The 13,536-nt window shown below is 45.6% G+C and overlaps 1 protein-coding gene across 1 annotated transcript in view; it reads right to left on the bottom strand.

Annotated features, from left to right (window-relative positions):
• tbc1d30 (TBC1 domain family, member 30) overlaps positions 1 to 1,117 on the bottom strand; it is a gene marked incomplete at both ends in the record, with an annotated part of 44,420 nt that extends 43,303 nt beyond the window's left edge. Inside the window, one exon of the mRNA XM_080754237.1 lies at positions 565 to 1,117. Coding sequence (XP_080610363.1) covers positions 565 to 1,117 — 553 coding nt within the window. The remainder of the gene's footprint in view (positions 1 to 564) is intronic.
• Positions 1,118 to 13,536: the final 12,419 nt, after the last annotated feature.

The raw sequence follows: 13,536 nt of genomic DNA on the forward strand, positions 1-13,536 counted from the left end.
TTTTTTCGTATACTTTTAGTTGACCTTGTACCAGTGAACTGTACTGTCATGAAACTGTACCTTTTCTATGCAAACCTCTAATAAAGTTCAATCAAAACACTACACCAGTGGTTCTCAACCTTTTCAGGCAGAGACCCCCAAAATAATCATATTTTAACTGGGGACCCGCACGCCCTGACGAGCACTAATTTGAGGCATTACATTTTGTATAACACGGTTCTATTGTGAAAATGAGCTTTTCACAATTTCTGACTCTAATATTTGACAGTTTGGCCAATGTTTAATTTGTCATTTTAGAGTTATTAAAAAGTCCTTAAATTGTCACGTAAGAAATGTGCAGATACCCTCAATATACACTTAAACTTTATGTTGATTTGTTTGCAGTCGAGTGAGAAAACAATGTCGCACATTAAGTTAATCATCTGGGGGACCCCCCAAAATAATTTGGGGACCCCCAAGTTGAGAACCACTGGACTACACAGTACACACACACACACACACACACACACACACACACACACACACACACACACACACACACACACACACACACACACGCATCACCTTTCTTGGCCAGGTAGTTCATCTGGTGCCGTCTGGTGTGTTTCTCCTGGAGCTCCTGCAGGAAGCTGGAGCCCGTGTTTGTGCGCCCCAGGAACGGCGCGTCGGAGCCCGACGCCTCGGTGGAGCTGTCCAGACTGTCCGCTCCGCCGCCCCGGCGGACCCCTCCTCCGCTGTACGCGTCGTACAGCTCCACCAGCAGGCAGTCCACGATGGAGGTGCGCGGGGCGACCATCCGTCCTCCCCAGTCCACCACGTCGTCGCCATCGGTCGCGGTGCCAACGGTGCCACCACTCACGCTGGCACCGCGACCGTTGGTGCCCAACAGGTCCCCAACTGCCACCGAGCAGCGGTGGCTCTGCGGCGGCGGGGATGATGGTGATGATGTGTCATTCGGCTGGGACTCTGCTGAGCTCCACTGCTGAAACGCGCTGAAATCACCCGGCGAGTTGACGAACACTCCGCTCTCGTCGTCGGAACACATGATGTTGTTGTCGCCCCGATCGTCGATGATTTCCATAAGTTCTGCTACTCCTACTGCCACCTGCGACGCCATTTTTACTACTGGGCTTTTAAAGCGAGCCAAGTCCCATCCTGATCCTGTTATTGTTATTATGTTTTATGATCTGTCATCATCTCACACTCACAGCAGCAGTAAAACTAAAGTGCGTTAAAGAGGATATTGTTCCGGGTACTGGAGGTGCATTGACTGCATTCCAAACAGAGCTTGTTCAACTGCTTCTTTTTAGTTTCCTTCCTCAGAGTTCCTGCAGGCTGGATGTTATGTTAGTCCAGCCCACTGTGGGAGTTGGGACGACATCAGCCTAAGAAAACTTTCCTGTGAAGTGAAGTGCAGTGCAGCAGGTGCGCAGGTGTGCAGGTGCACACAGCACAGCTACGTGGCCAATCAACAGGCGCCAGACAATATATATATATATATATATATATATATATATATATATATATTTATTTATTTATTTATTTATTTATTTTTTCTTTATTTTTCCCCCCTTTTTTTAAGGGTCCATTTGGTTCTCAACTATCATTTAGCTGGTGGGGACCTCCTGGAACTCCCTCAAGGACCCCTGGGGGTCCCCGGACCCCACTTTGAGAACCAATGGGCTAGAATTTTAGGCCTATAGCCTATATAGAATAGCCTATAGGCTATAGCCAATAAAACAATTAAATAATAATAATAAATAATTAAAAATAATCGAACATGGCGTCACTCATTCTCAACACAATGATAAGTATGTGTAGCAGGTGCTTAAAGACAGATTTCATTAGGAAGTTTGATTATTTGGGGACTGGATCTAACGTTGGGGAGGGATGTGCTAGCTAAATAATAAGGTAAAACTTTCTCGATTTTAGCACCTATTCTCAGTAAGCTGCTCTAGTTTCAATATTTGTCTAAAGTGACAATTTAAGGACTTTTTAATACCTTTAAAATTACAAAATTGGCTAAACTGTCAAATATTAGAGGGAGAAATTGTGAAAATAGCAGATCTACATGCTCACAACGGCGTTGTGAGCATGTAGATCTGTTATTTTCACGATAGAACTACAAAATGTAATGCCTCAACTCTTAGTTCCCAGTTGAAATATGATTATTTTTGGGGTCACAGCCTGAAAAGTTTGAGAACCACTACATCAGGGGGGCTAGCTCTGTTAGGGTGGCTTGTTGCCTGCCTGGTCTGCCGAGTTGGGGGCCGGGGTTCGACTCCCGCTCGGTTCGCGTAATTAGAGCTTGATGCACTGCTGAACGCGAAAGACCGGCGGTAACTTGCTCCGCTAAGGGAGCTAGCTCTCTTATAGTGTTTGATTGATTGAAGTATTTATTAGAAGTTTGCGTAGGGAAAGTTTCATGACAGTAGGCCTACAGTTCACTGGTACAAGGTCAACTAAAAAGAAACTCGGGTAAGCCAATTTATAAGGCTTGTTTCCATTGAGATCCCTCTCATCATAGACACGCACGCACGCAAGCACCCACGCACGCAGGCACGCACGCACGCACACACACACACACACACACACACACACACACACACACACACACACAAAGTAACATTTCTTGAAACGTTCATATAGGCCTATTCTATATTTGCACGTGCAGTGAAATATTCCAGAACTTTATTGTTATGTTTTTCTTTATGGCGTAGGTGTGACACCCACAAAAGTTGTCACATTGTGTAATTTGTTATTTTCGTTTTTATTATATCCATGTGGATAATAATCATTTGAGTAGAACACTAGGATTTGACAGAATGCCCAAACAACAGCCAACTACTGTCAGTAGGGGGCAGTGTAGGCTTGTTTTCACTCGTGGGGAAGCCAGTATGCCTACGTGACTTCCGCCCAAGCTCCATTATCCTTTGGATCTTGTGAACGCAACAAACACGTTTCTGTGTCTGATCCTTGTGTCCTGTATTTTCAGGTTAGTAATGACCTCAAACACACTGTATTTGTAATACAAATAATTTCGGGAGTTAGATAAGACACTGGGCTTCAGTTTGATGTAAAGATGATGATGTTTTGTGACTATTTCATGCAATGTTGACTCCTGAACAGTTTATTTTTATATTATTATTTTCGGAACCAGTTTTGTAACAGTTGACAAGAGAAGAGTGTCATAAGGTGTAAATAATGATTTCGGTTTTGCATTTGAATATGCTACTGTATATGTGTGTTGATTTATGGTCCAGACTAGTGTTATTAGCATTTAGCTTCCACTAACCACTGTCTACTTTCTGTGTAGCACTGTTAGCAGTGCAGCTAGCCTCCAGTAGGCCAGGCCAAAGTAATGCAGTGACACTGCAATGTTATGATACTAAATACAATGGTATGGTACTGTAAAGAAAGAAGAGATGCATACTGTATGAAGAGAAAATATGGGTTATGATCAGAATGGTGTAATGGAAAAGTGAATTTGTGTATTTTGACAGAATGATTGTTATTGTTTATGATGATTATTGAAGACATAAAAAGATGAACATTGAACATACAATGGAAAAAGAAAAGAAAGAAAGAAAAGACAGAGAACAGTTTTTGGGGTTTAATAAAACCAGCATTATCCTTTGGATCTTGTGAACGCAACAAACACGTTTCTGTGTCTGATCCTTGTGTCCTGTATTTTCAGGGTAATCACATAAACTGCACACCACGTACCCACGCCGGGACGTGTAACAGTTTCTTGGGGGCTCGTCCGGGATAGCGCCACCTACAGGCCAAGGTGGGACGCTATCTAAAAATTAATGACATCTGGGACCAGAGCTGAGCTGTTTTACTGTGAGCTGATGCAGTAACAACTGAGATCTACAACCAGAGAGGAGCTGCGGCTGCAGTCCATGAGGCCTGTGAATAAGAGAAACAGATGTCAACTAAGAACAGTGAACATTGAGTCTGTCATCTTGGTGAACTGTGCGACTGACCTGGAGAGTAACTGATGACATCTGATGACATCTGATGACATCTAGAGCTGTGCTGATGCTGAAATCGATGGACGCTGTAGAGGAAGTACAGGTGTGAACAGTGGACCTGAGCGGTGATCTGTGGAGTAGAGACTGTGTCAACTTGCTGAACTGTGTGTGCCTGACGTGAGGAAGAGGAGAAGAGCTACGATGGCGGACAAAGAAAGGAAGAGACTAATGTGGGACATTAGGATGGGCCTGTTCTCCCTGTCGCCAAGCAGCCTCTTTGAAATTGCCAAACAAGTGGGCCCAATGCCAGGAGGAGACCAGTTGACAGTGGAGGAAGAAGATCACGAGGGTTGCTTTGATCACATCTGTGAGTACATCTACAGCAAGCATCACCTTCAGTCAGAGGACAGAGGTATGACTAATTTTCTAGTGCTGAAAGATCTTGTAGATGTTGCACGCAAGGCTGAGAAAGAGAAAATAATTGCAACAAATGTAAATGGTAATATGGTTGTTGATGCCAATGTTAATGTGGGGCCAACTGATTCTACTCTGGCAGTTGTAACCAGTGCCGCCAACCAGTTAATTGACACCGCCAACACTACTACAGTAAATGCAGACCATGTTACTACAGTCAGTGAAAACATTAGTGCTGCCATGACTGATTCAGTTGGTGCCACACAAAATGTCGAACTACAGAAAATGTTGTTAAGCTATGAGGAGCTTGGTAAAAAACTTAAACAGTGTATTGACACACCTGCCACACAGTCACTTTCCTCACAACCCACACCAACACAACCAGCTGTACGAAACAGAGACCCACACACACCACAAACACCACACACACCACACACACCACACACACCCAGTACATTACACACACCACACACACGCTACCAAGCTGATCCCAATACTTACCAGCCAGATGCGAAGGTGGTCTCCCTCAGAGAACTCTCGTATCTACAACGAAGGGAATTCAAAATCCACGGGGGTCAAATTGGTGACAACTCAGCTGACATCACTTACAGTAATGTGTGCAGACAGATTGACGAGGGAATTCAGGAGGGCTTCACTGATTCTGAAGTTGTCAGGGCTGTGCTGAGGATAATCAAGCCAGGGAATTTCAAGGAGATGTTGATTAGTCAAGAGGATGTTACTTTGGAGGAACTCAAGGGGTTTCTACAATCCCACCTGGGAGAGCGAGAGAGTACTGAATTGTTTCGGGAACTTATGTGTGCGAAGCAGAACGATGGTGAAACTCCCCAACAATTTCTTTACAGAGTAATTGGGCTCAAGCAGAGGATACTGTTTACATCCAGCCTTCCTGATGCAAACGTTAGGTACAACAAAGCGACAGTGCAAGACATTTTCTTACACACAGTGTATCAGGGGCTGGGACACAAACACAATGAGATTCGCAGGGAATTAAAACCCCTCCTTGCTGATACCAATGTGAAAGATGAGCTGATACTCAGACACGTGATGAGAATAACGAGTGAGGAGAGCGAGAGGCAAAAGAGGTTAGGCACAACGCCCCGCCAAAACCAAACCAAAGCCCACAGTGCACAGCTAGAGGCAAATGTAGCACAAGCCCAAGGTGCACAGCTAGAAGCAAATGCAGCACAAGCCCAAGGTGCAAAGCAACAGAGTGTCGAACAAACAGTTGGAATGGACATCATCCAACAACTGTCAGCTAAAATTGAGGCACTTACCAAAGTAGTTGACTCACTGAAACAGCCTATACAAGTACAACCGCCAGAACAGGTGTGCCAGTATCCCCAGAGGAAACCGACAACTGCGGGAAGAGAGAGGCCTAGCAGCTGTCCTAAATGTTTGGAGCAGGGCCTGTCATACTGTCGCCATTGCTTCGTCTGCGGTGAAGAAGGTCACAGGGCTGTGGGTTGCCTCAAAAAGCAGAAGAACCAGGGAAACTGGAGCCGGTCACTGCAGGGGGGCAACCAGTGATCGGGCCACAACCGCCTCAGCCGAGTGGTGTCCAAGGCAACCAGACCAACGCAGAGAGCACTACTAAGGCAAACACCTCACCTACAGTAGTCGCCTGTGCAAAACAGAGACATGAGCAAAGTAAGACCATTAAGTTGCCACCACCAGACCCACTGAATGCCAAAAACGAACTAGTTGCAAGACTAATTGGAAGAAAAGCTCTAATTCAATGTTACCTGAACGGGCTATCCGTGAATGCCTTGCTGGATACAGGGGCCCAAGTGAGTATGATCGACCGGGCATGGAAAGACAAACACTTACCTCATCTTGAGGCCCAGCCGCTCACTGAACTGATGAAGGAAGAGGATGAGCTGGGAGTGTATGCAGTGAATGGAGAACTAATCCCATTTGATGGCTGGGTGGCAGTAACAGTAAACTTACCTGGGAATGAAGACCCTAACCTGCTGATCAGTGTCCCATTCTTAGTGAGTAGCCTGCCCCTGGAAAGACCACTGCTTGGTTTCAACGTTGTGGAGGAACTGATTCTGGGACAACCAGAGAAACTCATCCCAACACTGATTACCCTGCTCTGTGGGGCCATCTCCATTACCAGTGACAAAGCGGAGGCTATAGTGAGCTGTGTATCCACTACAAAGCCCAGCATGCAGCACGGACGCCTGAGGCTAGGCCAACATGACATGGTTATCCCCGCTGGCCAGGTCGCCTGGATAAAGTGCAGAGTCCCACCCAACATGAGTTCATCTACCAGCCCTGTCTTATTTGAGCCGGATGAAGACAGCGTGCCTCTAGAACAACTGGATGTGGGTGAAGGCTTGCTCGAAATACAGAACCAGAGGCAACCATATGTGACGGTGCCAGTTGGGAACAATACCAAGCATGACATAACTCTGCCTCGAAAGACTGCCTTGGGAAATGTGCAGACAATCGCAAAAGTAGTTGAAACATACTCACCTGACAATGCTGTACAAGACCAGGAGGTCAACGTGAAGATCAACAGTGTCACCGCTTCATCAGCTGATGAAAGTCCATCCTGGTGGCACCCTCCGGTTGATATCACCCACCTGGAAGAGGAGCAGCAAGAGACAGTAAAGAAAATGCTGTATGAAGAATCGGCAGCTTTTGCAAGAGACAGCGACGATATCGGCTGCATTCCAAGCCTGGAAATGTCGATCCATCTCAAAGACGATATTCCAGTCCAGAGAGCATATTCCACCATCCCGAAGCCATTGCTCAAAGAAGTCAAGGAATACATCCAGGACCTCCTGGCAAAGGGGTGGATAGTGAAATCCAAGTCTTCCTACTCGGCTCCAATGGTGTGCGTTCGGAAGAAGGATGGAACACTGCGCCTCTGTATAGATTATCGCATGTTGAACCAAAAGACTGTTGCTGATCGACATCCACTACCCAGAATTCAAGACTTGACTGATGCCCTTGGAGGTTATTCCTGGTTTAGCATTCTCGATCAGGGGAAAGCTTACCATCAGGGTTTCGTTGAGCAGAGGTCCAGACATCTCACAGCCTTCGTCACGCCCTGGGGGTTGTTTGAGTGGGTTCGTATCCCATTCGGCCTCACAAACGCGCCCGCAGCCTTCCAGCGGAGTATGGAGGAAATGCTTGGCTCGCTAAGGGACGAGTACTGCCTTCCATACCTCGACGATGTCCTGTGCTATGCGAAGTCTTTTGAAGAACACGTTGAGGGAGTGCGCAAAGTTCTCCGAGCTCTCCAACACCATGGAGTGAAACTCAAACCGGAGAAATGTGAAATCTTTCGACGTGAGGTCCGGTACGTGGGGAGACTTGTGTCTGCTGAAGGAGTCAGAATTGACCCAAAGGACCTAGAAGCAGTGGTGTCCCTGAAGGCCAAGACGCCGCAGACAGTAGGGGATATCAGACGGGTTCTTGGATTCCTAAGCTACTATAGATCCTACATCCAGGATTTCTCGCGGATTGCCAGACCTCTCTATGAGCTGTTGCAAGTCAAACCTGAGATGAAAGGGACTGTAACACGAAGAGGAAAATCCAAAGGACCACAACTGTCCTCCAGAACTCCTGTAGAGTGGACAAGAGAACATCAGATGACACTTGAGCGACTTGTGGACATGCTCACGAGCCCACCCGTGTTAGCATATCCAGACTTCAACCTACCGTTCGTCCTGCATACCGATGCATCTGAGCAGGGTCTCGGGGCGATCCTGTACCAGCAGCAAGACGGGAAGTTGAGGGCCATTGGTTACGGGTCGAGAACTTTAACCCCAGCAGAGAGAAACTACAATCTACACAGCGGGAAGTTGGAGTTTCTCGCCTTGAAATGGGCTGTGTGCGAGAAGTTCAGGGATTACCTGTATTACGCCCCTCACTTCACGATTTACACAGACAATAACCCGCTCACCTACATTATGAGCACTGCCAAGCTAAATGCCGTGGGTCATCGCTGGGTAGGGGAACTGTCTGATTTCCGATTTGATGTGAAGTACCGACCTGGGAAGATAAACATCGATGCAGATACACTGTCGAGGATTCCTCTAGATATCGACAGATACATGACAGCTTGCACTGAGGAGCTGAGCCATGATGCTGTGTGCGCAACGTGGGAGGGAAACAAAGCAGCTCAGAGGAAAGATGTGGCTTGGATCGCTGCCCTGCACATCGCCTCTCTTGACACCAGCCAACAACCACCTGCACTCCTGCCAACAATAAGTCACGATGAGCTTGTGAGAGCACAGCGAGAGGATCCTGCTATTGGAGAGATTGTGAAGTTCAAGGAGACAAGTACAGTACTTACCGATGGGATGCGGAAAGCAGCAAATGTACTTACCAGGAAGCTCTTACATGAGTGGAGCAAACTACACTTGGAAAAGGAGCTCCTGTACAGACGGACCGACACCAGACAGCAGCTTGTCCTACCTGCGAAATACAGACCTGTGGCGCTGAAACATCTTCACGATGAGATGGGACATGTTGGTACGGAGAGGGTGCTCAACCTGGCTAGAGAGCGGTTTTACTGGCCCTATATGAAGAGAGAGATCGAGGACTATGTAACTAGGAAGTGCCCGTGCATCAAACAGAAGAAACCTGTCACTCACGTGCGCGCTCCTATGGGCAGTATAACGACCAGCTTCCCTCTAGAACTCGTTTGCATTGACTACCTACACCTTGAGACCAGCAAGGGAGGTTATCAATACATCCTGGTAGTAGTTGACCACTTCACGCGATTCGCGCAAGCATACGCGACGAAGAACAAATCCGGACAAACTGCAGCAGAGCGCATATATAACGACTTCATACCAAGGTTTGGGTATCCGGCAAAATTGCACCACGACCAAGGTCGCGAGTTCGAGAACGGACTGTTCCGGACGCTGCAGAAGCTCTCAGGGGTTGGCCATTCCAGAACATCGCCATATCACCCACAAGGCAACCCAGCAGAGAGGTTTAACCGCACTTTACTGCAAATGTTGAGAACGCTGGCAGACAAAGAGAAAGAACGCTGGAAGGACCATCTCGCACAAATAGTACATGCGTACAACTGTACCCGGCACGAGGCCACTGGCTACTCGCCGTACTATCTGCTATATGGCCATCATCCGCGCCTGCCAGTCGATCTGTTATTTGGGTTGATGGAAGAAACAGACCCAGTCACACCCAAAGGGTATGCACAGAAATGGGCAAAGAGAATGTCTGAGGCTTATCACATTGCAAGTGAGAACAGCAAGCATTCAAGTGCCAGAGGCAAGTCATATTATGACCAGAAGATGAAAGGAGCTGTCTTAAAGCCTGGAGACCGTGTGCTCGTGAGGAACCTCAGCGAACGAGGAGGGCCTGGAAAGTTAAGATCGTACTGGGAAAAGGCCATATACCTAGTCAAAGAACAGGTATCAGAAAACCCTGTGTACGTTGTCTATCAAGAAAGTGGAGATAAGCAGAAAACAAGAACCCTGCATCGTAATCTGTTGTTACCTGTGAGCGACCTACCTGTCGAAACTCCTCCTGATCCAGTGAACTCAGCACCTGGGAAACGACAGAGGAAAAGGTGTTCAAGAGCCAGTGACTCAGAACAACAGGTGGACAAGAGTGAAGACTCAGAGGATTCAGAGGAAGAACACAGCACTGGAGGCTATTGGCTAAGACTGCCCTTGAACAGGACAGAACGGAGAGGTTCAGTCCAAGAACCAACCTCAAGTCAGAGAGAACTAGATAATGCACCTATAAGGGAGGAAATACAGAGTGAAGAAGAATCCTTACCTGATGGGGTCCAAGAACCTGTGGAAGAAGAAAGATACTTACCTGATCCTGTGAGAGTACCTGAAAGGGAAAATCAAGGACAACCACAAAGACAAAATGAGAGAGAATACTTACCTGATCGAGTTCCATCACCTGCAAGAGAACAAAGGCACGCAGAAAGAACAAATGACAATGAACACTTACCTGAACGCGAAGAGAGACGGGTGATCCCACCTGCAGCAAACACTGAGGTCAGACGATCTGCCAGAGAGAGAAGACCACCGCAGATGTTTACATACGATACACTTGGTCGTCCAACAATCAACACAGTTGAGGCATACTTTCCATTCTGGGGTACACCTTACCATATGTCACTGACATATCCACCCGCACCTTACATGCCACCAACATATATGCCATACATGACACCCATGTATTGATGTTGAGTTTATTTTGAAGAGACTTTTTGAGTTTGAAGCACTTTGAGAATGTGATTTTGAGATTTGTATTTTGGGAATGTCAGGAGCCATCTTTATTTTGTCGGGGAACGTGTGACACCCACAAAAGTTGTCACATTGTGTAATTTGTTATTTTCGTTTTTATTATATCCATGTGGATAATAATCATTTGAGTAGAACACTAGGATTTGACAGAATGCCCAAACAACAGCCAACTACTGTCAGTAGGGGGCAGTGTAGGCTTGTTTTCACTCGTGGGGAAGCCAGTATGCCTACGTGACTTCCGCCCAAGCTCCATTATCCTTTGGATCTTGTGAACGCAACAAACACGTTTCTGTGTCTGATCCTTGTGTCCTGTATTTTCAGGTTAGTAATGACCTCAAACACACTGTATTTGTAATACAAATAATTTCGGGAGTTAGATAAGACACTGGGCTTCAGTTTGATGTAAAGATGATGATGTTTTGTGACTATTTCATGCAATGTTGACTCCTGAACAGTTTATTTTTATATTATTATTTTCGGAACCAGTTTTGTAACAGTTGACAAGAGAAGAGTGTCATAAGGTGTAAATAATGATTTCGGTTTTGCATTTGAATATGCTACTGTATATGTGTGTTGATTTATGGTCCAGACTAGTGTTATTAGCATTTAGCTTCCACTAACCACTGTCTACTTTCTGTGTAGCACTGTTAGCAGTGCAGCTAGCCTCCAGTAGGCCAGGCCAAAGTAATGCAGTGACACTGCAATGTTATGATACTAAATACAATGGTATGGTACTGTAAAGAAAGAAGAGATGCATACTGTATGAAGAGAAAATATGGGTTATGATCAGAATGGTGTAATGGAAAAGTGAATTTGTGTATTTTGACAGAATGATTGTTATTGTTTATGATGATTATTGAAGACATAAAAAGATGAACATTGAACATACAATGGAAAAAGAAAAGAAAGAAAGAAAAGACAGAACAGTTTTTGGGGTTTAATAAAACCAGCATTATCCTTTGGATCTTGTGAACGCAACAAACACGTTTCTGTGTCTGATCCTTGTGTCCTGTATTTTCAGGGTAATCACATAAACTGCACACCACGTACCCACGCCGGGACGTGTAACATAGGCCTTATGAATATCAAAAGTCCATATTTCAAAATATTACATGAGACCACTCAAAACAAGGATTTATAATAGAGAAACGTCAACCTTCTGAAGTCACTTTAGTTGCCTGGGGACCTTTGGTGTGCCCCTGAGAAGGGTCAAGTGTTGCCTGGTTAGTAAACCAGACCGAACACAACAACACCCCCTGGCGGAAGTGGCGGTAGTGGTGTTCCCAAAACGAAGTGTGTGAGGCTGGCAACGCCAGGCAAGGTCAAGTGTGCCCCTTGAAACTGCTTGAAAGCCAGTATTGTATTTATCATTTTAAAAATGATTTAAACCAGCCGATCTACAAGCACACAACGCCTCGCGGTGCGAGGCGTTGTGTGCTTGTAGATCTGCTGTTTTCACTACTGTTTGTAGCCTTGTATGATGAGGCAGGCTTTACTTTGCCAAGAAACGTACACATTTTTGAAACTTGGAGATACAATTAAGGTTTCTTCCCGACAGTGACGATATTTACACCCCTGTATTATGCCCATGGATTCTTGGGACATGAAAAGTGTGCCCATGCAGAAAAAAGGTTGAGAAAAAAGGTTGTCTGCAGTGTAGACTAACCTCGCCTACCAGGCTTTCTAGTGTAGACAGGGCAGGCAAAAATCAGTAGGGGGGGCACTTGATTTTTCCAATGTTTTTTTTTTTGTATGACAAATGCTCACGTATAACACAGTGATGTAGGCTACAATTATGCAGCAGGACCAGCAAAAAACAAATACAATTATGTATATCTATTGACCTATAATTAATTTGAAAATGTATATATTTATAATAAGAACCTATAGATTAATCATTTGTGTAACATAATTAACATATTGATAGGGTAGGGTACTCTACTGGCCAAAGTGGACATTGCCCCCCAATGGGGTATGGTGAGGGTACATTTGGAACCCCGGCACGAGCGGTCACTGGCCTGAACCCTATACTTCTAGAATCACTGATATATAAAATCATACATATTGAGCTTGTCTTTATGCACTTTTGTGGTTTCGTGGATACCAGAGCTATCACAAGCTAGTCTGTGCTTGAAAGTGCCATATTTATACTGATAGTTCAACAATATAGGCTAATACAGTAACATGAATGTACCATTATTTAGGCCTATTTAGGTCTGTATGTAGGCATATAGTATAGACCAGAGGTCTTCAACAGGGGGTCCGGGACCCCTAGGGGGTCCTCAGAGTTACTACAGGGGGTCCGCCAAATCTTTGTGTGATCATGTTTGATCACTTGAACCCTAGCATCCCTACTCTTAGTGGAACATTAGCCAAAAAAATAGCCGATCTACAAGCTCACAACGCCTCGCGCTGTGAGGCGTTGTGAGCTTGTAGATCGGCTATTTTTTGGCGCAGAGGTTTGGTGTAGAGGGAAAAGAAGAGCAGAATATTAGTAGTGGGTATTGACAGTTCAAGAGGTTAAATGTATGAAAATACACTTTAATCCAACTTGCACAGATGATAGTGCTGTCAAGTCTAAACTGTATAAGAAATAATCCATGTAAACTTTTAATCTGCAACACAATTTTATACGATATGTAGTGGGGGTCCCTGCTTCGTCTCTCTCAGGGCTAAGGGGTCCCTGGCCTGAAAACGTTGAAGACCCCTGGTATAGACTATCAGTTGGCTATGTAGGCCTATTATAAGACTCTGGGGGAAAGGGCTTTAGTGTTCTTCTGGAGTGGACAGAGCAGTGGTTTTCAAACAGTGGTCCGGGGACCACTAGTTTGTCCTTGAGGGGGTTCCAGGTGGTCCCCACTCCCCAGCTAAATGAT

This window comes from Nannobrachium achirus (genome assembly GCF_963921795.1).
Source record: "Nannobrachium achirus genome assembly, chromosome: 23".
NCBI classification, from domain to species: domain Eukaryota; kingdom Metazoa; phylum Chordata; class Actinopteri; order Myctophiformes; family Myctophidae; genus Nannobrachium; species Nannobrachium achirus.